The sequence below is a fragment of the Pleurodeles waltl genome, chromosome 7, assembly GCF_031143425.1.
Source record: "Pleurodeles waltl isolate 20211129_DDA chromosome 7, aPleWal1.hap1.20221129, whole genome shotgun sequence".
In the NCBI taxonomy this organism is placed as follows: domain Eukaryota; kingdom Metazoa; phylum Chordata; class Amphibia; order Caudata; family Salamandridae; genus Pleurodeles; species Pleurodeles waltl.
Window position 1 is genome coordinate 172,881,432 of NC_090446.1, and position 25,203 is coordinate 172,906,634.

Consider the following 25,203-nt stretch of genomic DNA (forward strand, 5'->3'; position numbering starts at 1 on the left):
AACATATGACTGTATTTATATATATCTTACCCTGTTTTTTTTTAACTCCCCACGCTGTTTACCTGCTCATCTGTTGTCTTGGATTTCACAACAGATGAGCATGGAAAGTTACTCATTTGAAGCACAATTTTCAGGATTTTTCTACTTTTAAAAATAAATGAAGACAGAAAACACATTGTTTTCTGTCTGTATTTATATGGAAAAAACAGTAAAAATTGATAAACACTGGGAGCCTTAGTTATTAGTTAATAATGCTTTAGGTGAAATTTGAAATTCGACCACCAGATGCATCTCTCTCCCTCTCCCTCTCTCTCTCCCCCTCTCTCTCTCTCTCTCTCTATCCCTCTCTCTCTATCTCATCAAAGGACACTGGTTTGTCTTTCATTCTTGGCTCACAACAAGAAAAACCGACACATAGGTAGCACACCCAAGTCAGGATCACCAGGCCCAACTAGGATGCCAAGAATGCATTTATTTGGGGCATGTCATACCCCAAGCACACACCCCTGAAGCTGCCCCCCTGGATGTATGTTCATTATGATTCATCCCACTGCTTGGTCCAAGGGCAATGAGTGCATTTGTTCCTTCTGCTTTGTCTGGGTGTTGTTTTAGCTTCACCACCCCTTCCATGCCCAAAGGTGGGGGACCCTTTTATTCCCTTCATATCCTGCCACCATGGTCAATGCCAGAGGTGTATTTTTCAAAACAGAAAATTAAGGCTGGAGGTTCTGGGAACTGCCACTGGGCCATCTTTGTGCTTGTGAAGGCAGCACAGTGGCTGCCACTCTCTGCCCTGTGCTACAGAATGGAAACAGAAGACTGAGGCGGCTGATATAGGTCCTTGTCATGTTCAGAGATGCGAACAGGACGTCTAGGCAGTTGTTCAGTATTCCTGTACCCCTCCAATCAACTCTTAATAAATCCAAACCCAGGAGGACACTCGCTGCATCCTTGTGTCAATGGCAAGAACCGTGTAGTCCTGTTCCCTTAAACCTTTCACATGCAGAGGTTACTGTTTTATATCATTACACACATTCGGCCTGACTGGTTCGCAAGCCCTGTGTCTCTCGACCTACTACTCAAGCCATACAGGTGATACATTGTTTGTCCTTTTCACAATCTACTAAATTACTCAGTATAAGGGATGACAGTGTGTCACCACTACAGCTGGAAGTCTCAGAGTTAACCACAAGAAGGTAGAGCCTATTACCTCTTAAGTTGAAGTGCTTTCAGTTTAAATACAAGGATAGACAGTCAGTCACCTCTAAGGCTGGCTGGCTCAGTGACTGCCACTAGGATGCAGAGCCTCTCACTTCTAAAGCTCTATTGGTTTCAGCTCTAAGGGGAGCCACAAGGATGCAGAGCCTGTCGCCTCTAGGGCTGGATGGCTCACAGAATGTGCAATTTCCATTAATGAATCACCACTTTACCTCATTGGATTCTTTCAATTTCTAATTACTTCTAGTCTTTGGACTATGGCTCTTAGTCAGTGGCTCAAGGGCTGAGAACAAGAGCTTCATTCAGAACATCTAGGTTTAATAAGCCCAAAATCTGCTTCCATTGGTGTTCTTCAAGGTTTGGGGTGATTTTCCAACTTTAGAGATTGCACAACCATCCCAATGAATAGTGCTTAAAATCAGTGAAAGAGGTACATTTCTAGAAGTTCTCACATTGGCCAAAATGTACTTACGTCAATTTCCCTTTCCTTGAACTACCTGCATAAATGAGTGAGTGCGGTGCAAATGTGCATCTGCGCATCAAGCTTCGTGTTTTGTTTCTCCTCTACATGGGAAATACTTTATATTAGGAGAAATCCTTCCTAACACCCTAAAAGTGCAAGGAGTTTTTTGGCACATTAACACACATATTCCAACCTTCCTTGGGACTGGGTTTATGTGTAAATAGAGTAGGAAACAACGCTTAAAATTTTGGTGAATGTGTGCGCACAAACATGTGTACAAGGGAAAATAAATCTGCACCAAGGCTAATAAACGGTGCATGCTTGCCCTGCACTTTGTTTTTACTTTGCAGTATAATGCATAAACTAGCTGCATTTTCTTTACATTGTTGGATCGTTAAATTGTGAGTAGTTTAAGACAAAATCAGCTTGCTTATTTATTACATGAACGGCAAAAATGGCAGATCCGTTTGCTTATGTTATTCAAGGCTGTGCCATGACCATGTTCCGATTGTGAAATCCTCCACTACAACAATAACGTGACTGCAGGTGGACATGTACCTTAGACTAATTCAATAGGACCTGGGTGGTGCTATTCCACCTAGAAATCCCCTAGAAATTATCAAAACTAGGATGTGTAATTGTCAGTTGAGGTTGTTAGAAGTCAGCCATGCCAAGTACCACGCGCCAGGGGTTAGACTAACGCATTTTCTTGTATGGTCTGCATCACCAAACTTAAAAACATTAGTCACACAATAATAGCACCCTGAGGGACGACTCCCTGTAAGGCGCTCAACAACATGGAGCTGTATTTATTTAAACACCGAGAGAGCTTCCAGAGAATGCGCTGGTGTATGCTGCCTGTGCCCTACTTGTCGAGCCTAGCAAAAGTCACACTCTGAAGGCCAGCGACAACAGAACTGTCGTAGTTTGCAGTGACAGGCTGATTATGTTAACAAATTATGGCCCAATTTTAATGATGGCCTTGCGCCATCTAATGCCACATTAGCATCATGTTTCTGACACTAATGTTGTGTTAGATTGCCAAAAATGCTGCAACATATCTACAACTGGCACAATGCATGCATTACACCACTTTGTGACTCTGTGCACCACATTATTCATGTCCCACGCATAATGTAAGCAAAGGGGGCGTTCCGGTGCAAGGAGTCCCTCAAAAAAGGTGCAATGAGATCTACAAGACTTTTCTTAAATCTGGGCCACTAGCTTTGTGGGTCGCGCCTTGCCTGTTTTTTTTCAGGCATTGTGACATCCCACTGTGCCCAATGCCAAGCAGTGAGTGTTTCCTGAAGCAGTGGGTGGCAGCTTTGGTTTTCCTTGCCGCGCCGGCCAGCTCCTTAACAGGCGCAACCTCTGTGCTGCTTTGAAATGCAGAGGAGGGCGAGCTATTTTCCAAGTCCTGTCACCGGGGCACCCCAGATTCAGTGCCTTTCACTCTCTTTAGGCAGACTCGCTGAAGCCCAGGTACATGTTAGAAAACAACTGTCGTTCCCTTGGCAGTGAAGTCACTTGAGTGGTCCATGTGAGCCGACAGTGATCAACCAGGAAGTCCGGTATTAAAGCATCTTTCCTCCGCAAAGTATTGAAATTCTTGTTAATGAAGGTGTTTAAATCATGTTAACAGCAGATGGAGAAAGGATGTTTATTTATTTACCTGCAGTATCTTCCTCAAAGAAAGCATGCAGAGCATGGCACTCTGGCAGTCAAGTTAAATTGACCAAAAACTGCATTCTTTTTTTTTTCTTTTATGCTCACATTATAAAAACCCAATTGGTTAATGCAATCAGAGAGGTAGAGAATGGAAATGAATATATATGACCAGAGAGAAACAGAATTGAGTCCTCGTTGGTGCCCTGAGGTACACTGACTAGTGTAGTCATAGTGCTTAAAGTTTCCAACTTGGAATTAAAGCAATGTGAATATACAACTGTTGTATTACAAGCATTCCATTTCAAGGGTTTTACAACAGTTTCAAGGTCTTTTGGCATCTTTTTAGTGCTAAAAATTGTGTAATTTCTGAAATTTACATCTTTCTGTGTGCATCATGGCTTGGTTTTACATGTGCAAAAGTGTCACTCTGTCACATATTTGCCATCTGAATGTGTTCATAAGTACACCAAAATCATCACAATGTCACACATGAGTAATTTGGAAACTTGGCAGCTATGCTAAAATACTGCCTTTGAGAAACGTGTTTATTGTTTAATATCATGGTTACACATTTGTTTAACAGTACGGTCGGGTTACAAGGGCACTAGGTTAGTGCCTAGCAATTTCTGGTGCTTTGCAGCAGTTTTAAGAACATCTTAGAGTTTATCTTTGCTCAAATGGGTGTCATTTTTGGTATTACTATGTTTCCCTCGTCTTCATTGCTTGATTTTGCTCGCGAGAAAGTGTAATTTATAGTTTTGAAATGGCACTCACAATTTCACTGAAATTATGAAAATGTCACACATAGCAATCTGAAACCTTGGCAGCTATGCAATGTCAGAATCTGGCAAACGCCTTCACTAAAGAAAGACAAAAGGTTATTTGGCTCAAATTATGGGACAAGAAACCGAATTTCATTGCACTTCTGCAATGTGTTTTGGTGCGTTGATAGGGAGGGGTGAGCGTAACAGCCAGAGCTGCCCATTTGTGAACCGGGGAACCAGTTTCAAGTCTCGGCGTCAACCTCATGTGATTCTGGGTAAATCACTTAATCTCCCTGTGTGAAAAATACAAAAAAAATGAATGTGTCCACCTGCCAACTTTGTCAATAATCTCACCGTGTGAGGAGGAGGTGGGGCCTCTTGCTGAGAAGTACCTGAAGCAAACTTTTTCCCCCACCTCAGCTCCAACCCCCTCTTAAAAAAAAAAAAAAAAGCTTGCTGAGGCTTTTGCCGATGTTCTGTGGTGTTTTCAAACCCATTAATGGACGTTGGCATTTGAACGCCTCTAAAAACGAGTTGACAGTGGTCTTCAGCTCGTTTTTTACTGAAACCTCGAGCTACTTAAAACTGCAAAACAAAATATATGTCTTGTAATATACAATTCAACCACTAGGTGGCACAGTAGCATTAAATATATTAAACGTGAATTACAAACATGGCGTAAAACTAAATCCGCCAGGCTCATGTTATAAGTGTATACCTCTATTTCGGACTTTAGGCCACATGTAGGTAGCTTTTTGCACGTCGCAAACAGTGAATTTTGCTGTTTGCGGTGCGCAAAAAAAGCACATCGCGATGCACAAATCCCTACGGACCACTGCCTGCTCTAAAAAAATGAAACTAAAACGTTTCATTTTTCGTTTTTGTAATGCATCTCGTTTCCCTTTAAGGAAAACGGGCTGCATTACAAAAAAACAAAACTGCTTCATTGAAAAGCAGTCACAGACATGGTGGTCTGCTGTGCGCAGCAGGCCACCATCCCTGTGAGGGCCGCCATTCGCAAGGGGGTCACAAATTGCGACCCACCTCATGATTATTCATGAGGTGGGCATTTGCAACCCCCCTTGCGAATCGCAGATGGTGTCAGGGACACCATCCTACATTCGGATTTGCAACTCGCTCTGACTCGCAATTTGTGGGTCACATATCTGAACCTACCTACATGTGGCCCTTGGAAACCGCCAAAAATTGTGTCAATTAATTATTTGGATGGAGGTTTAGAACAGTGGTCTAATTTATGGCAAATAGTATATTTTGAAGCGCCTTGAACTAGTCATGTTGAAATTAAAACTGCATGACGTTTAAAGACTGATTTACCTGGGGGGGTTGATTGCCTTTCCAATGATTATTTGGGGAAAATGAAAGCCTAATATTGTCAGTTAAAACACACTGCACCAGAGACTTTGGTGAAAAGTGGATGGAATTGCACATTCTTATTTTTGCTAATTTTAAAGGTTATTCGCAGGTTATTCACTAACGTTCTGTTGGGAGCAAGACGGGCAAATGCTGTTTTTCAAAGCATTCTGGGCCAGGCACATTAGTCAAAATTGGATTCGATGGGAGTTGGAAGCTCTACCAAAAGACGTTTTGTATCTTTAATTTGTATTATGGCAGTTTATGGCAGTAACTCTGGTGCAAAGACAAGACAATTTGAATACAATTTTACAGGATGTCTTGGTGGAGTTGAATTTCCGATGTTGTTTCTGGTTCCCTAGGCAACGGGAATAGAAGTACGGCCTTGTCTCACAGCAACATACAGGTCACATGGACCAATCCAGACTAGCCTGACCTGTGGCTCTTGGCTCCAGAGCCTACGAGAACTATACACCAACTTGAAGATGAACTTCTCCGGGTCTGGGCAAGTGCTGACATTTTAGAATAAGCAAACCCTCTAGTTGGCTCTGACTTTTCTCCCTAGCTAACATACCCATATTGGCCCCTCAGCCAGTAATGGCTGAGTGGTACACCGAGGAGGCTTGCACATCAGTGTAGGAGCAAAAACTCCACACCAGATTATGAGGAGCCGCCGCTGGCCTACTACTCTTCCCCAGACTGTGCCCTACTCTGGAAAGCCTGCATGAAGCCTTGCTGCTGTGACTCCCAAAGAGAAGGCGAGCTTGCCTGTCCGAGGAGGTGGGAATTGATCTTATGCTATGGAGGCCTACACAGCGCCCAGCTGACCAGAAGATCTGCATGGAGAATGGTCGGACAGACTGAGGTCGTCCAAGGTCCCCGGGATCCTCACAGTCTCGCTGACCAGGAAAAGGGAGAGCAACTCTGGAGCATAATATAAGTTGTGGAGCTGCATCACTGCTGGTGACGGTGCACCATCCCTGGCAAAGAATACACCTATCTGGAACCTGTGTACACAGCTATAGGCCACAGAAGTTACAAAGGGCTGTCTGTATTTACACTATAGGCTGTTGTCTGGTCTGTTGGCGGGGGTAGGTTTTCGTGATTTTTAAAGTGTTTGAACAATCTTTGTAGCCCATACAATTCTGGTGATATGAACTTTTTAAAATATATTTTTATTCACCTACAAAGCGAAAAAAATATAAGTTAAATATATGTGATCACAACTTCGAACTGGAGGAAACAATATATTGAATATAAGAGACACAGAACAGCTAGGCCTGGAATCATACATCTAATAGATTTAAAGGTGAAATAGGCAATGTCTTGCAAAGAAGTACCATACAGATTCACATACATCACAGGTCTGGGCTGGCAGATGTGCAACAGGCTTCTCACCCGCCACTTCTCAACAAAGCAGTATACATCATGAATATACTAACTGTCACAGCGACAAAGGGGGCCTTCCCTTAGTTTACCATTCTGTCACAAGCGTAAGGTGCTGGTGTGGTGTCACTTTTAGTTTATCCAGAAGTCGCTCAGTTGTTTTAGCACCCCCAAAGTCCCAGAATTTCAGGAACGCTGTAGGCACCCCAACCACTCCAACAGGAGGGTATTGCATTAGGGTCTCGCCGCGGTTTTTCCTAACTTAGCCAGCTGCAGGTCCTGTCCTCTCCAAGACAAATGCACTAAATATTAGGTTCAAAGTGTATTTTTTGGATGGTCTAGTTAGGTTGACTCATATCAACTCGAATCATTATATATCTTCCAGTTGTCTTTTGTGGATTCGACCCATCTGGATGGACGAAGAAATGGGTCTTGTAATCAGTTTAATAATGTCTTGCTGCAGCAGGCTGTTGATTTCCACCCCCACCTGCTCCTGGGCTTAAAGGAGAACCACCATGAATATGTTACACCACTGGACTGATGAATTTGTCAATGTGTACTTGTATCTGTTTGTCCTTTCTGATAGTTTGTCCAGGCCCTCAAACAGTTTCAATTTCAAGAGCACATTCATTTGATTCAGTTACGCTGGAGATGTGGCGACCCCGAACTTATAGCAAAACCCAGATCGATGGTTGAAGTTGACATAAAACTCAGTAAACATCCAGTATACGCAGCCTCTTCAGTCTCACAGATGTCACTGTTCCTTCTGTTGATCAGAAGCAATTGTGGGTTCCAAGTATCTCCTGCGCATAACAGTGTGTGCGAGCCACAGGCAAAGATGTGGCGTTCCCTAGAAATGAAAACTTCATGATGTTCATGTTGATGCCGAAAATCAGTTCAGTAATGTATTCATCTTCCAGCAGAACACTGCATCTGAAATAGAATACTTGACGATGTCCCATCTATCAGTGTTAGAGAATGCCGACGAGCTGGAAGAGCGCTCTTCAGTCTAATATGGAAGCCCTTTGACAGGATATGCATCTGTCCCCCCGGAAACGTTCATAAAAACAGTGTTCCCCTAAGAATCATTCAGTCAGTGACATAATACATGATCCAGTTGGCCGAAAATATTCAATACCATTATACCAGTAGTCAATGTTTTGTATTATTAACAATCACAACTACGCAAAATCAAGAAAATGTTGGTGCTCTAAGTGACGGCACAGTGAAAGTGCAAATATGTGAGTCAAACATATATTACACTGACGATAATTAAAATATATACAAAGTGGTTTGTGCCCATACAACAAAAGGATTTGTAAGAACTCAATAACATAGACATTTGAGTTTATGAAGCTTAAGACTAGGTGGTATGGATGGAGCCTAAAGAGTTGGCGTTTCAGCCCCTTAAAGTCATTCATGTAGTGTATTCATCAGGAGTAAAGGATGGTAGCAACTTGACCAGTTTTAATCTGGTATGCTCCTATTCATTTTGGATGTAACCTGGATAAGTACATATGATGCTGAATAACTAGGAAGCATGACAGGCTCACCGAGAGTGTGCAGACTCGAGACTCCAGCCAGCTCCGCTTCCTTACATCTTCTACGATAAGCAGTAAATCATCCTTGGTGTTTCTTGTTGCTTGTCTGTTGAAAATGGCCATGGTTCACACATTAATGACATCCGTGGCCTAGTGCCAAGAATTTGCCATTCTGTAGATAAGCACATTTGCAGATAAATCATTATTTTGGAGGTGATTGATGGCATCGAGTCATTGCAGCAACAACAACAAAAATTCTTGTTGAGAAAATATTGTGAGATCTCCATGATCTCTACCTGTAAACAGCCTGTTTAACACGCGTGTGCATTGGCCGGGATGTCTTCAAGCGTTCTCTGCTTTTCAAAGAGTTTCTTCTTTTACCATGACAAATGCCATCCAACAATAATGTGTGATTTTTGGGCCTCCACACAATTGTAATCATCAAATTCATAGTTCTTCATGTGTCTTGAGGCGTTGAGCAGACAAGTCAATTGTTTCATCAGGGTGCTGACGTGTGGAGTGAATTATGTAATATTCATAATTAACATTTTTCTTTGATAGAAAGTATTTCAACATATGAACAGACATCTTTCTCTGAGAATTACAATATGATGTCCCTTACCACAGGAATTTCTCAGTGCATTAGGAGTACTTTCTTGTGTTCTTTATCACATTTGTCTATGTTTGCGATGAAGATGTCAAATTCTTTGGCCCATCAACACCATCCTGGCCTTAGGTTCCCTGAATCAGAAGGTTGAAGTAAGGGCCAAGGTTTTGCATGCTGAGGTAACCAGAGCAGCACTTCTAGATCGAAAGGTAGCTTTCACATTCAGATGAAGATTATGTACTCTAAATTCAACAGTGAAAGACAACCTGGGGAGCCTGGAGTACAGAGCACCATTTTATCCTCATTGCTGTGAGCAGGACCACCTTGTCATCTGGAGGAATGATGTCAGGAAACACAGACATTGGACACTGTAACATGCACGCCGCACAACAACTTTGTAAATAGTAGCTCAAGAAACAGAGTCCCTGTGGTCCAACTCTTATCCTCTGGAATGCCCTTTTGGTCTAATTGTGGGTTATCAAATGGGGTATGGACCAATTTACCCCAAATCAAAATCTTGGAGCTATAATGATCCTGTGTGTTAGAGAAGAGAAGAAAGGAAACCACTCAAACAATATTTAATCTTAGTGTTTTATAAAAACTGTCTGCCTACATTAATTTGTTATCCGTCCCTCCATAATTGTCATCGTCATAGATGTTGTCCTACATTAGTTACTATGCCTCAGAGAGAAATTCAATACGGGTCCCTAATAGTTAGAAGTGTGCACCAATAAACAGTCTTTGGATTTACCACCTTCACTCAACGTGTCAATTCTACAATTCAAATCGATATATGATACAAGCTTGAAATTTACATATTGGATACACTGTGGGTTTTTCAATCTTGTATAACTTTGTAAAATAAGTAACATTATTACAGTATGTCCCAGGTTGCCTCAGAGCTTTTGTTAGCACTTCTATTGACTCCAGTCCGGATTTGTCTCTTCCCACCTCCAGCCTTCTAATGTGTGTTCCAAGATACTGACATTGGAAGAAACAGCAGGTGTGCATCGATTGACGTGCATATAAATAACAACTCCACAGTTCTCACAAAAAAAAGTTTGCCATGACATGGAAGCTGATTGAGGTCCTGGTTTCTAATAAATGATTCCAAAGTTTGATCACATTTAAGGCTCCCATATAAATGGAAAGTGAACAAGAGGATGATTGTGAATGACTGAGGAGTATGAGGCTCATGGTAATGATGAACACAGTTTCAGAAGGTGAATGCCCTTCTTGTTGGTTATGCGGTTCTGTGGCCACACTGCACAGGAGTAGCATAATTAGTGACATGGGCAAGAAGCTGGTGACTGTCTGGGCAGACTCTGGTGTGGGTCTTTGATTGGGGCGTAAAATTAAATGAGTGATAGTGATCCGCCTGCTGGAAACAGAGCAAAAGAGCTTGAATCTGTAGCATCCCGAGCTGCAGCAGGAACTTCCAATGACCATGGTGAGATCACCTGCCTTCACATTTTGAGGTGTGGGATTCTCTCGTGGCCTGTTCAATGAGTTGGTTGGGGGGTGGCTACACCTTTCTTGAACCAACAGGTTAGGTGCATTGGATAGGGTCTGGCCTGAGAGTACCAGACTCAACAGATCTGTCCTGGACCAGTTTGCTTTGAACATGATGCTGGAGGGAACCAGAAGAGAGAAAATGGGTGAGCAACATGTGGGGACCACCACTTCTGCTAGTCTTAAGGTCAGCCAAGTAACTCACTAACCTGTTCCCTAGGTTGGTATTAGACCTATGTGGACTAGTAATAGAGCAATGCAGAACACTGATACCTCTGCCCGAGGATCTTCATGATTAGCTGAGTACATCCTAGGAAGGAGTGTGAGCGTGAATCTTGCTGGTTGTTCCCAGGTCCCCACCCTGAAGCTGACTCTAGATTTCCCTTCTGGACACCTGGTTGTGTAGGGCTTGGGTTGCATTCGTTGACCGCTTACTATTAATCACCACCCCCAACAAGTTTTCTCTCTTATTAGCTATGGGTTTTCTTTGTCATGGTGATATGCCACTAGGATATGGATACATGTTTGCAAATGTAATTTCCTTTTATGTTTATGGAAGGACATTAAATCTAGGAGTCCAAGAGTCCATCCATGCCAAATATGCCTGAACGGGTTCCATATTTAGCCACTAGATATTGATTATAGTAGGTTCATTATTGAGTACTGGGGCTTCTTTTGTTCATTGCAAAGAGAAAATTGAGGCACTAGTGTTACATTGTTGTATAAACAGTTTGGAGCTTAAGGGACATATCCACCTCATGTCTTAGCCTGCCGTGCACTACTACAGCTTAAGTGTAGTGTAAACCATTTTCTGTTTATTATGCTGATTGTGCCAATAGTTTGATCTACCCGTTGGGAACACACCTAATCTCTACACTTTGGAACCTACACCAGTTACAGCATCTTGGGTCCTCTCGGCGGCACCATTGAGATGAAATGTGGAACAGAAGAAAATATTCCAGCATCAGCATGATGTATGACATGTGAGGGTGAAAGGCATACTTAGATGGATTGGGATGCCTCTTGTTGAGTTTGGATAGCATTAGGAAGGAGCCATCTATCAATATTTATTTGGGTAAAAAGCACAGAGCAGGGGACTTATGTCAGTGAACAAGCCTAGTATTTTACGTGCACAAGGGGAATTAGAAGTGCCTTACAGCAGCTTCTCAGATAACAGCAGGCCCAAAAGAAAGCACTGGCATCTGACTTTTAAAGGGTAGTGAACTCTCATCCAAGCAGCAGAGAACTGCAAAACCAGGACGAGAATTTGGATCCAAACAACTTAGAGTACTGCTGGATTATTTGTGTGATAGGTTTCTATGTCAAAGTGAAAGGAATAGAGCACTGGTGTGGGCAGTATTCAAATGTTGGCTTGGCAACTTCATTTTATCTGGTGACATTACTGGTCCAGTTTACCATTCTTCCCACTAAAACAGCATGTTCAAGGCATACCCAAGATCTATGAATGTGTTAACATCTCAATATATCTCTCTGGAGAGACTAGAATCAGCCCCAGGCATCCAATGCCTCAAACACTGACTGCACCTCAGCCAGACCTGGATGTCCACCACATACCTGAAGCTCAACCCGACCAAGACAGAATTCCTGTTATTCACCACGAACAACAAGCAAGAAATAGTACAAACCTAGTTCCACGATGTGAACCTTGATAGCATCAAACACCAACTTTCACCCAATGACAAGTCCATTGTATTCAATTTGGACACAAATCTAAGCCTTAAGGAGCACATTTACATGAAAAAAGATGGCCTGGTACCAGCTTTCTCTCCTGAAAAAGTGAAATAGTTCTGAAGTTCCAGAAAAGGGACTTCAGATCTGCTGTTAAAACCCTTGCACTCTTGCATCTGGATGGCTAAAGTGCCATTCTCCATGGCCTCCCATACAGGATCCCCCCCATTGAAGGCTTCATACCTGGCACTGCATGTTGCATCTATAGCCTGAAGAAATATGATCTATGATCACTTAGCCCCATCTTGATGGAACTCCACTGGCTCCCTTGCTGGTCCACACTACCTTCAAAACCAGCTATATCATTTAGAAAGCAATCACAACCTGTACCTCCACCTATCTGGCTGACAACTTCATCATCTCTATTGGCTCCTGACAGACCCAGAGCCAAGGCACCATTAGACTTCAGACAAACAAGTGTAGAGAAGAAAATGACAAGGCAACAGGCCTTTTACATCTATGCATCCATAATCTAGAACAACATCCCCGTTTCCATCAGGATCGCACCAACCCTGCTCCAATTCAGGACATTTCAAAGAACTTTACAGCACAATCCAGTGAGAGTCCATAAACCAATTAGCTCTATAACCACTTGCAGACTGTCTCCTTGCCAGATTTTCCAATTTAGAAAATAATTTCCACATGAGGAGTGAGTAGAGGCTTAAAGGAGTGGTTCCTCGTGTTGGAGGGGCTTTGAGCCCACCAGCCCCCGGGTTAACCATTGAGGGGGTCGGGACCAAGGTGAAGGGACGAGGCTGAGAGCTGGCACTGTCCAGATGCCCCGCCACCTCTCTTTCCAACAAACAAATTTTGAAGGCTTCTGACAATGGCTCCTGGAGCTTTTTAAATGGTTGATGATGTCAGAAGCACAGTCTCTCTACACCAGGCTTCTCCAACGAGTAGTTTGCCAGCTACTGGTAGCTCTCCAGCTACCTGTTATTAGCTCTCCTGTGTACAGTCCAGCCTAATAAATTAGAAGCTTTTGTTTGGCTGAATAATTGTATGTATACCAAAATTGAAGTATGTATTTGAAGTGAAAATGTGTGTATTTTCAGAACTCACGAGTCGGTGTTTGGGGAGTCTTATTAATAATAACTTGGTGCCAAGGGCATTGCAGTTATGGCTGTTATGCATTACCCATTGTAGAGGCATTCCACAGTGATAAGGCGTTTTTACATTAGTGCTGAAAACCATGCCTTGTGCACTGAGGTAAATATTGCTAATAATATTGCATATGGGGTGCACTACTGTAATCTTCTAAGACTAAAAATAATAGTAGCACAGGGTGACTTTCACCGAGCACGAGTAGCTCTTACTATACAAACCGTTGGAGACCCCCTGCTCTACACAATGAGCTAGAAACCCACTCTCTGCGGGGGTTCCCAGCTTACTGCGTGCACACCATCTGATACTGATTTTTCACCGGGTGAACGGGTGGAGGGAGATCACACTGTGTGGCACTCTGTGGAGCCCTGCGAGTTTGCTGTTCTCGCTTGCTTTTCGTCCTTTATAGTGCACCACAAACTTTGGCCAAGTTTGAGCTATACCACCGACATATGTACATATACCTAGGTCCAGGATCAGCAGATCCATGCCAAATGTTCAGGATATGCCCTTGAGATACATTTACATACAATGATCTAAGTTGAACTCAGTTACCCTGCGCTTGAAAGTGATCAGACCCACTGGACCTATAAAGGATGCCCCGCTGCTCTACGTGCAGTGCCATTCCATATAACCTTGATTGCCACGTGCCTAGATCATAGAGGCACTATATGGCACTCAATCTGAGAGGCCTATTTAGCTGTTTATTTATTACACCTGTTTATATAGTGCGGAATTGGCTAAGGGGGCAGCTTGAAACGTCAAATGCAACCACGGAAAAAAAATCAAACTGCCGTTACTACGAACGGGGAGCACTGTTCCTCCGTCTTCATGCATAATTTGACAAGATATTGTTTTAGGCTTTTGCCGAAGGCTACCTCATTCCAGTACTCTGACGAATTTAATGAATGCAGAGATGAATAAAGATGACCGTATCCACCACTAAACTATATTTCTCTCATATAGTTTACGCACGAGTACAGATGCATCGTACACGTACACACACACGCCCTCGGATGAATTAAAGATAACCCTGCACCGTGGCACGTCTGCCAGTCCAGATAAGCGCTACATGGAAAGTATCCGACGCATGGCGCTCCACCCAGCGGGACTTTCCGCGCCCACTACGAAACAGGTTTGAAAATTGCCAGAACGACAACTAAGAACATTGACAACAGGTTTACCTTCGGGACGTCTCCGGCGTTAGTTATTGTGTGTGGGGGTGACGTGCGGACCAGCATGTGTTTTCGGATTGGACGAGCCAAGCTGACGTAACCAAGTGAGGCCTGAGTTGGAAGAAGCATCATAGCTTGAGAGGATTTCAGTTTTTCTGAACGCAGGGACAGAAGAGCGGCCGAACGGTCCTGAACATGGGGCAAGGTGAGCAAAGCGATCCTTTATATATAGACCTGGCAACAGGGTTTGGTGCCCAGTAAGAACCCACATAGGAAGCTGAAGGGTGGCATCAGGGAGTCTACACTTGTAAGCTGCTGGAACTCCTCAGTCACATGAGTCATCCAAGAGGGGGTGTGCAGATGGCACCACGGATGAAAAATTACCGCATGCTTGTTATGTCCCCTGGAAACATATGGCTGGAACTTTAGAAGTTATGGATAGTCAAAATACAGAATCAAGAGAAGCAGTGCCAAGCGAGTTATAGGGATAACCCTAAATGGTTTTTATATTAGAATTAGTTGGTGCGTTGTACCTCCCTAGCCCAGCCCCCAGAACAGCACTGGCTTCTCAAAACAGACGAATTAGTTGTTTTGTCCCCGCAGGTCATTCTTTCTAAAAGCCAATGACCTTCAAATATAAACAGCCAACAACACATGTGGGTCAAATATGTCAGAAGACTAACTGGTGCCCTCACAGCAGCTGGGAGTTTTAAGCCGACTACTTTATACATGTTCTGAAAGGTTCATACCTGTGTCTGTGCACATGTGCCTGCATATGTGCTTGCCTACTTCAAGCTGTGGGTGCATCTTCACTCGTTTGAGTGAGTCCAACATAAGTGCTTGGCCAATCAGGACCCCGTATCAGCTTCTGTTTGCAAATCATTACTACTCCTTGCTTCTGATTGGGAGGTGAAAATGCCATATAATCCTTCTTCAAGCAGGTTTTCATTGCCAATCATAGTGACTCCGAATTCAGATCCATCTCTGCTTAAGTATTTTGTTTGCATTCCCATTGGTTTTAGTCATGCACCAAAACTCTTACAGTGAGGGTACTTTAGAAGTTGGTGAAAAGTTAGAAACAAGGACATTGGCAGCCCCTTCACCCTGCCAAAGTTCCGGTTCCTCGCCTCTCATGTGGAGCCCAACGGTGGAGGCCCTGCAGTCAATCAAACACAGCTACCACTCCGGTACAGTACCACTGCCTGTTTTTCCATTGCAAGGTCGACCCTTTTTAGGATGGACTTTCCAAGACCCCTCACCCTATCCCCCAACCCATTCCACACCAGAGGAGAACATTCATACCTGACAGATATTTGGTAGATATTTGCAAACATAAAACAGAAGAAAAAAAATTCCAGTAGCTCAAAACAGCCCAAAAATGATTTTTTTTTGTTATGTAGTTTGTATATGACAGAGTTGACATTTACAAATCCTCTTGGTACTGTCGGAGGGAGGCATGGTAGGACTGCGGGAAGGAGGGCTAGGACAGTCATGCCAGCTGCACAAGACAAGAGGGGGCACCCTTTTCTCACCCATAATCTTTCAGGACCAAAAGAGAAGATGGCTTGCAAAGATAGGGAGACAGAAAGTCTGCTTCCAACTAAATTCATGTGACCCACTCCAGCTTATGGTGCAGGCTACAGAAAAAGAGGTATGATGGAAATGTTTATGGGGCGTCCCCCTGAGTGAGAGCGCTGCCCAACCTGCATTCCGCCAGCAGCAACACGTTGGATACCTAAAAAAGTGGTGCCTGATATGGCCTGCTTTCGCAGAGTCACGTGTCAGAGTGGTACTCCCTCCTTTAGTGGTTAGAAGAAAGCTCATGTTAGCAAGGCTGGCTCTTCCTCAGCTCTCCAACTCACATTCAGTCATTCATTCACTCCTTCCGTATAAACATTCCATGTTGACCTTTGGTCTCTTTATCTCCAAGCCTTCCAGAAAGTAAAATGTGACTTTAACACAAGAACAAATAACGAGGATCACAGGACCTGCGAGATCAGCACGAGAACGCTGATCGTGAGGCGAGGACAGCGCTTCAGCATCACACTGCACTTCCGGAAGAAGATAAAGAAGTACCTGAAGAACCTGAAAAAGCTCTCTCTGGTTCTGCAGACAGGTACTCTCTACTCTATGCTGGACTCACTTACAGGCGCATCACAGAGGGAGCACACTAGCGTCACACATGCGTGTCAATTCACCACAATGGCAGGGGTAGCGGAACTTCAATTATGGATTCTTTCACTTTGATGACGTCACATGCTTTCCCCACCTTTATCCCCTCAATAGCCTCCTATCGATTGTAGATAGCTTGGTTTTGCAATCACAGAAAGTGACCCAAGCGCTCAGACCCACACACCTGCAAACCCAAACAAAATATTTACTGCGTGAGGAAGGGGTGTGGCCTCAAGGGGGCGGGGCCTAGTGCAAGAAGTACCTACAAGGCACTTTTGTGCTAAGCCCTGCCTCAAACCCCCTCCGAAAAAAGAAAAAAAATCTCCTGAGGCTGGTGCCGATGTCCTGGGGTATCTTCACACCCCTTAATGGACGTCAGCAGTTCAAGGCGTATAAACACGAGCTAAAATCCACTGTTTACAGTGTTTTTTAGCTCGTTTTCCCTGCCACAGTGTGATATCGGCTGCTCACAGGGTGATCGTGTGAAAGGAACCGATATTGTGTGTCACACTATGGCAGTGAGAGTTAGCAGATCTGGACCGAGGAGCATACTGCTAAATAGTGCAGCGGCACCCAGTGTACACCAATTATGGTATGTTTTTACAACAAAAACATTGGGTGAAAGGTATGCGGTTTTCATGGTTTTCAATATGATCCATGGCACCCTTCTAAGCCCTTACTTAGAGCCATGTTTACCCCCCCCCCTTTTTTTTTAAAGCATTTTTTTTATATAACACAAACTTGGCCCAAAGGTATTAAAATGCTTTACATAGTATCAGCTATATTACCTACGGAAACATGCATTTTTTTCTTTTAGGCACAGGAGATTAAGCGATCTGCCCAGAATCACAAGATGTTGAGCTGAGATCGGAACCTGGTTCCCAAGTTCCATAGTCAGCAGCTCTGGCTGTAATGTCACATCCTCTTTTTTTAACTGTTTCACAATAATTATTTTACTACATTTACACTAGTACTGTAGCCACAAAGCTGACTGTAGAAGGGTAGTGACTGGTTATGGTTTTAGAACACCATGTTACTCCTAGATGTCAGATAAAGGTGTGGGTACCTGAAGCGAGTGATCTACCCACATTCCTTCACTGCCTTTAAGATCTCCAAAGCCAGGGACACCAGTGGGTGAGCTAGGTTTTGTAGCCTGCAGCACTCCATGGCTCAATACTTGATCTGAAAAAATGCATCAGGGCTCCCATCAGGAGGCCACTGTGGCTTGCAACACACAATGTCACTGCCAGCGCTGACAATGATAGTAACAACACAACTACTAACCATCACACTCCTATAAGTGAGACAATGCAGACTTTTCTTGGCCCCCCAAAGCTGCAAGAATGACTTGGGAGGCAGGTAACAGTCATTTTTAATGTATATTAAATTAATAATTAACTGTTGTTATGGTCATCTCTAAATTAGCCAGACAGTGCCACCTTGTGGCAGACTGTCACAAGTGCAGGTGTTGACAATTAAGTACCATGTCAAGCACCAGGAACCACCGGCTCAAATTAAGCACTGCCCTGGCCACCTTTGCACCCGTGGTCTCACAGACAGATGTCTTTAACACACCTTTTTTGTTTCCTTCAAATCCAGGACCAAAATCTGCTGGTTTAAATGGGACAGAATATGAATTCTCAATCACAAGCCTTGGAGACCAAAAATCCTGGAGTGCGGCTGTACAGTTCCGGGACATGCAGTCCTGGACGATCTCTGTCACCACTCCAGCCAGTGCCCTCATTGGACGCTACACCCTCCTGCTGAAGGTGACCACTGCCCTCCACTCATCACTTCAGAAGCTGGGAGAGTTTGTCCTTCTGTTTAACCCCTGGTGCCCAGGTACTTTCTGTTGACAATATCTGTAGTGTGTAATATGTATATATATATATATATATATATATATATATATATATATATATATATATATTTTTTTTTTTTTTTTTTATGTGGTTAAAGGTCATAGCAAGGTGTCTGATTTCTGCCCAATGAACGATTAACTGGTTATAGGCAACAAGATGTCACAAATCAAGGTATTTCCCAAGCAGGTGTAATTAAAGAGAGCACTTAAGTAGGTGCTACGTTTCGGTTGTGAAGGATATAGATCTGATGCTGGAAAATCAAAGAGGGCCTCATATAAAGCTAGTGACCAAGGCTCCACAAAAGACTGTGACAGGCTGGAGCCTCGGATGAGAGCTATCCATATTCCTTCAGATGAGAGGAGGTTGCATGAGCTATGCTAATATGTCTTTAGTGCCACTACATATCTAATACTTACAGCTCTTTCCTGGTGGAGGTGGGCAGAGAATGAGTCATGAGTAGCCATCGGTTCACAGCAGCCACAAATACTGTTCCTGCTTAAGCTTCCTGTGTGGAGAGCGAGCAATGCCAAGAGCTTTGAGGGCCACTTTTAGGGTTTCCACCTTTTGTTCAAGCCAGACCCAAATAATGTTTCATACGAAATCTAAAAATATAGGATTAAATAGGGTATATAGATATTTTCTGTCCAATAATAAAAAAACAAATATTTCCATACCATGACACGCCACCATTTCCTAACAATTATATCACCAGCCTTCACATTGTTTTTAATGATTTCCACATTATGTCGTTTTGGGTTTTGCACCAGTCCCCAGTAAATCCTCTTTCATGTCCCAGACTACTAATCAATGGGTATGTGCTTTCTCTGTGTCAGAGGATGACGTGTTCCTGAATAACGAGGCACAGCGACAGGAGTACATCTTGAATGAAGATGGCATTATTTACCGGGGCACTGAAAGCAGCATCCAGCCCTATCCCTGGAACTTTGGGCAGGTGAGGTGCTGTCTTGACTATTTCAAAAATTAACTTCTGCCCCCACCCGCTAGAGCTACCTGTAAAGGTGGGCACAGACACAGTACATGGTTATAATGGAACTAGGGTAAGTAATGATATGTTTAATGATGAATATTACATAAAAATAATAGGTGTCCACGAATGGGTTTCAATTAATGGGTTATTGATATGATATGCTCATTCTGTCTTTGTGTTACATACATTCTGACATTGACGATGCCTCATCACGCTCTCAAAGGCCAGAAACCCTTCAGAGTGAATATGAGTTTTCCAATTGAATCTGATTTATCATGTGAAGACGCATCATGGGCATTATGTTACAGTGCTAATCCTTGATTAGGTGGCAAGGTGACACATCTTAAGGACATATGCTTTTGGAGTGTAAAGCCATCTTGGTCTCTGTTCATTTGATTGTTATGTTTGTATGGGCCACTCAAGTGCAATTCGCAAGAATCACAAGGCTTCATGTACAAAGCCACTTTGCTGTGGCAAAACATTCAGTTGGCAAAATCATAGGGTTTATGACTGCAAGATGTAATTTTGCTATGTAGTAAACTTATTTTTTAATTGAGAAAATCCATGCAGAATAGGCTTTCAAAAACGCTAAAGGGGTTTTGCTACTCATTCCAATTCACTGTTGAGAGTAGGCGTGAAAGAGGCACCCCATTCTAATTGCGAATTGTAATGAGATGCCTCAATTGCAGTCTCAAACCAGTGAAAAGTTACCAATACTTGTAAGGAGGTGGTAAATCATTTGCAGGAGGAAGCTGTCTCCAGTAGATAGATTGTACTTTGGGAACTGTGAAAAGTGGTCTTGGGAATACATGTGCAGTAGACCACTGTCTGCTCCCCCCAAGGCTTCCACAGTGATTCACAAAGGGGATGCTGGTCTAAAGGGAGACCTTACCCTTTGCAAATCAAACACCACCACAAGTCAGGTGTTGGTATCAGATCAATGTCTTGCTACCACAGTGGCAGTCACAAATTATCGATGCATTGCTATTCAAAATGGAAATTTGAGTAGGTACAACCCTTTGAAGTCCACTCCTACTTTCAACAGTACATCTGGCACGTACAGAACTTTTCTCTTCCTAGGAATGTTATTTGTAATTGTAGTCTTTGTAGATTTAGCAGTTGACAATTTTCAGTTGTTGACTGATATCCATAAATCCTTTGGTAGTCTCTGATAAAACCAATGAGTCATTTGATGCTTCTGCAGTAAACTTCTTTCCCTATCATTCTATTCAAACTACTAAAAATGACAGTAGTAGCTAACAAGTGTTTCAGCAATGGCGTTTGGCGCCCAGGGCTTACTCAAGGCTCCAATCCAATGAGTAAGACCATGCACATAGCACCTTTTTTAGCTCTTTTAATATTATGCATCGCTGCAAGCGTTGAGATGTCATATGTCTAAGGTGGGCAAAATGAAGAAAGAGTTTGCTCTAACAAGCAGTAAACCTGTTTCTTAGTGTTACCATGTCCTGTTTTATTTAGGCATTAGTTTTACCATTCAGAACTCCATAACGTGATTATGTGCCACAGTATAATTTTTGGTAATATTGGTTGCAGTTTGGACTACCAGTGGTTAATGTGCAACACCTTAATTTGAGTTCTTAATCATCTTGTAGCTAGCAAAAAAAAAATGTGACAAAACAAAAGTGGTTATTGTTGCTTTTAGGTAGCAGGTGGGTGAGGGAGTTATACCAAAGGCTGTGGAAAAAGGCCAGCGCCTGGGAGCGGACTATGAAGGCGTCCAAAATAACTTTCTAAAGTTCGGGTTGAAATAAGGATCCCTCCACATTACAATATGGTGTAGGTTGGTCATCTTGTGGTCTCTAAAAATCCAGCATCCAAGTACAGGCATCCGGCTTTCTATTTTTGTCTTCATCGGATCTGCATCTGTCTATTGTAGCCATAGAAAAGGGACTACTGGATATAATTCAGACTTTAAAAGTTGTCGCCTGTCGTTTCGAGTAGTCAAAGGTATATGAAATAAAGAGGAACCTAAATGGAACTTAGCATTGTTTTTCATGTTCTGAATATTCAGATAACTGGATTCATTAGGCAAATACTAATTCGTAGTGCTGGGCGGCAACACAAAAAGCTATCACATGGTATCTTGTAGGACATTTGTGGTCTGCACATAATCTAGAGTATAGTTACATTTATATAGGTTTCCGAAAAGGGATACATTTTATAATTTGTGTACATTTGTTGCAATTGTTACACATATTGTGGATTAAAAAATGAAGTGATGTCGCAACACCTCCAACTTTTGCCCATTATTTGCACCTATTTTCATGTGCTGGCGCTTTGTGCAGTTCCTGCCCTGCAAGACTATCTTTGGATATATTTAGTAGGGATTTCATGCAATGGGATGCAATGTACTTTAATAATGGGCTCATGCAGGCTTTGATTGGAAAAATATTTTCACAAACGTTTATGTCATAACTTGTATCACACAAAAGCTATGCAAAGATTGAGTAAATATGAGCCCTATCTTTATGAACTGTGTATTTTTCCTCAAAATTACAATGACTTAAAAATAGTGTCTCACACCATGTGCTCTTGTTTCAGTGTGATGAGGAGGTCTTGAACATTTGCCTGCAGTTGATGGACATAACTTTGCCTGGCATGAATACCGACCAGAGGGACTTTGTGAAGAGGGCCAACCCTGTCCATGTCAGCCGCAATATCTGTGCCATGGTACGTAAAGGTCCAGAAGAGTTCAGTATAGCTGGTTGGTTCCAGCAGCATGCAACAAATGCATCCTTGTGTAGAAGCTGCACATGTTGTTTTATAACTACAAAGCCTTCTCTTTATGTACGTCATACATTTTTGCATTTCAAATTAAAACCTTTAAAAAGTTCAGAATGTATGCAATAGTGGGCTTTCTCATAATGCACTTCAACACTGTGGTAATAACTACCTCTTACTGTCCCCTTCTGTTTAATGGTTCATGAACAATACTCCTCTGTTCAACAAACTACTGCCTTCTCTTAGTTACACCTGCTAGAGCATTTTTCCTCCTTCACAGGAATCAGTGCTCATCAAGGTCAATGGATCTTTGGACCCTTCATAGGGTGTGGTAGAACCATTAGAACATTTTCAATATTAATACATTAGTTACACAGTATGACCAATATGGCCATACAAGTAAAACTCCAGACAGAAATGAAGTTAAGGCACTTATTACAAACTGAAGCTCAAAGTCATGCAGACAACTCTCAAGACAAAGTCATAAAGCTACAAAATCACCAAGGGTTTCCTTAAGACGATGAAATACGTTCAAACGAACTAATGTTAATAAAATTAAACATTCGATAACAAAAATACAAAAAATCAACAAGATTATCTGAGAAACAGAAAGTAAGCGTTGCTCACTTCTAACAATCATCAAGTCAATTCAAATCATCAAGGGGTCAATTAAGCTAGATACAGGGAGACCCTACAATTAGCCAAATTAGTGGAATACATGTGTGGGGCAGAACACATGTGAGTGAAAGACAAAAAGGGCAAAAAGAATTCAGAAAAACGTAATCTCGGGCAATAGACTACTTACTAAGGTGGGCAAAAGATAGGTAAAAAGGGAAGCGTCTGCATGTCAGAAGTTCGATCAAGAGTCTTCTGCGGAGGATAAGAAGAAAGTCTCTAGGTCTCAAAAAGGCATTATAAAGGGATGAAGCCGAGAGGAAGATACCTCTCCAAGGGGGCTCAGCATTAAGAATATAGGAAAGGGGCTCAGCATCTCAACTTCAGGGATCTCAAAGTCTCCTCTGACCAAGGGGAATCTGAAAGATCCGATCAAAGTCCAACTGGTCAACGAAATATCAGAGTTCATTCAACAATCAGATTTGTTCAGGACAACAGTTCCTTTTACATTGAATGGGCATCATCCAATAGAAATCGATCACACAACTCCAAACTACAACTTTAGCACATCCTCCCAGGTTTTCATTGGGATCATCATACATCCATGTAGCTCAACACAAGTTTGAAACAAATGTTTAACTTGCTGGTCAACAGTCCAGGATGTTCCACATTGAAAGTCGAATTGTTTAACTCTCTATGTGTATGACAATAGTGGTCTATTGCCAAAGTTTAGTCTTCTCATGGGAACGAAGTCTGAAAGAATATTCACGTTATGGAAATGACTGCACTTTCTGCACTATCACAAAAAACAATGCCTGACAGGCCTCACTTAAGCTAATACAACTGAGTTAATGCAGCACATTACTGCATCAAATAAATCACATTCCAACATGCAAACTGACAATTCTTCCTTCATAATGCTTCATTAGCATTCAGATTTCAATAACTTTAAGCAAAATAACTGTTATTACATTTCAGTCAGTATAACGTGGACCTGCATTTGTCTATTTTTGCACATGTATTTAAATCATTAATCATTAGAAATTCAATATCATTTCAATACTCACTATTAGGTTAAAGTTTAACTTATAACACAAGATCAATTAAATCCTTCAAACATTTAATTAAACCTTGATACCACAAGGGTTTCTAACATTAGTCTGAGTGAATGCACATTTAAAATTACTTCTATGTGCATCACTCTACAATCAAACTATTAGTACTTTGGTTAACGTGTTACATAAACTGTCATGTATAGATGATTTCTTTGACAAGGGGGATAGCACTAAAGTTTTAGCTACATCACACCAAATCAATGGGCCATCCCTGTCTCCAATTGGGAAATGTCCTTGAGCTATGTAAAGTGCTTCACTTTCCACGTGCTGCAGTCCATGCTTCAAAAAGAGCCTTAATAATATGAAAAACACAACATTAACCTAACCGATCTCGAGAACCCTACTTGGTAGGGATACATAGACTAACCTCTATGTGTTTTTGGCAGTTGTTTAAATTACCAAATGTTGATGCTTTTAAGGTGTGAATACAGGGCGGATAGCTAGTAATCAATATTTTTCCTTTCTTACTCCAAGCATTTAGTACACCCACTGCCTTTCGTTTACACACAAGCGACTCAACAGAGATACATGATGTTCATTTGCTGTAGAGGTTGATAGAATAAGATGTGATACACATATTTGTGTTGTGTACTCAAGACCCCTCAGAAGCTTCCATGTATTTTGAATGCATGACAGATAAAATCAAATTCTCTTCCACGCAGCCAATACCGGAGCTTTTAATTACCACACCGAATGAGTTGGGTTCTTTTGATGTCTCCCTGCTTAAGTACATCTCCCCTTTCATGTCACCCAACCCACAATTCCTTTTGGCAATGTAAATGACATGGAAGTGCCAAATATTTGGAAACCCTACCAGAACCCGAACCTTAAATACTTCCCCTCTTCTGACACGTGATAAAGGAGGGACCCTAGACTGGATTTTAAGTCACGATGGTGTCATCAATAAAGATATAATTTGGACCTTGGTTGGTCCAACTCAAAAGGTTGCAGTGTTTTGTTCAACTAGCTGAGCAGGATACAATGAATTTCCCAACAAATTAAGTAATAGTTAATGGACTTTAAGAATAGAACAAATCCAACACCAGGGATTCAGGAGCAGGCTGTCATCTCTCACTTGTGAAGTGAACAGAGGTGAGCTTCACAGATTACAGAAAAGCTTTACTGCAAAACCTTACCTGCTGGCCGCTGAA

At 42.3% G+C, this 25,203-nt stretch overlaps 1 protein-coding gene across 1 annotated transcript in view; it reads left to right on the top strand.

Annotated features, from left to right (window-relative positions):
- The first annotated feature begins 14,532 nt into the window (after positions 1 to 14,532).
- The window catches only part of LOC138303915 (protein 4.2-like), an 84,400-nt gene continuing 73,729 nt past the window's right edge, over positions 14,533 to 25,203 (top strand). Inside the window, exons 1-5 of the mRNA XM_069243471.1 lie at positions 14,533 to 14,763; positions 16,489 to 16,674; positions 18,330 to 18,572; positions 19,426 to 19,544; positions 22,143 to 22,271. Of these exons, the coding sequence (XP_069099572.1) occupies positions 14,754 to 14,763; positions 16,489 to 16,674; positions 18,330 to 18,572; positions 19,426 to 19,544; positions 22,143 to 22,271 (687 nt within the window). The 5' untranslated portion in view covers positions 14,533 to 14,753. The remainder of the gene's footprint in view (positions 14,764 to 16,488; positions 16,675 to 18,329; positions 18,573 to 19,425; positions 19,545 to 22,142; positions 22,272 to 25,203) is intronic.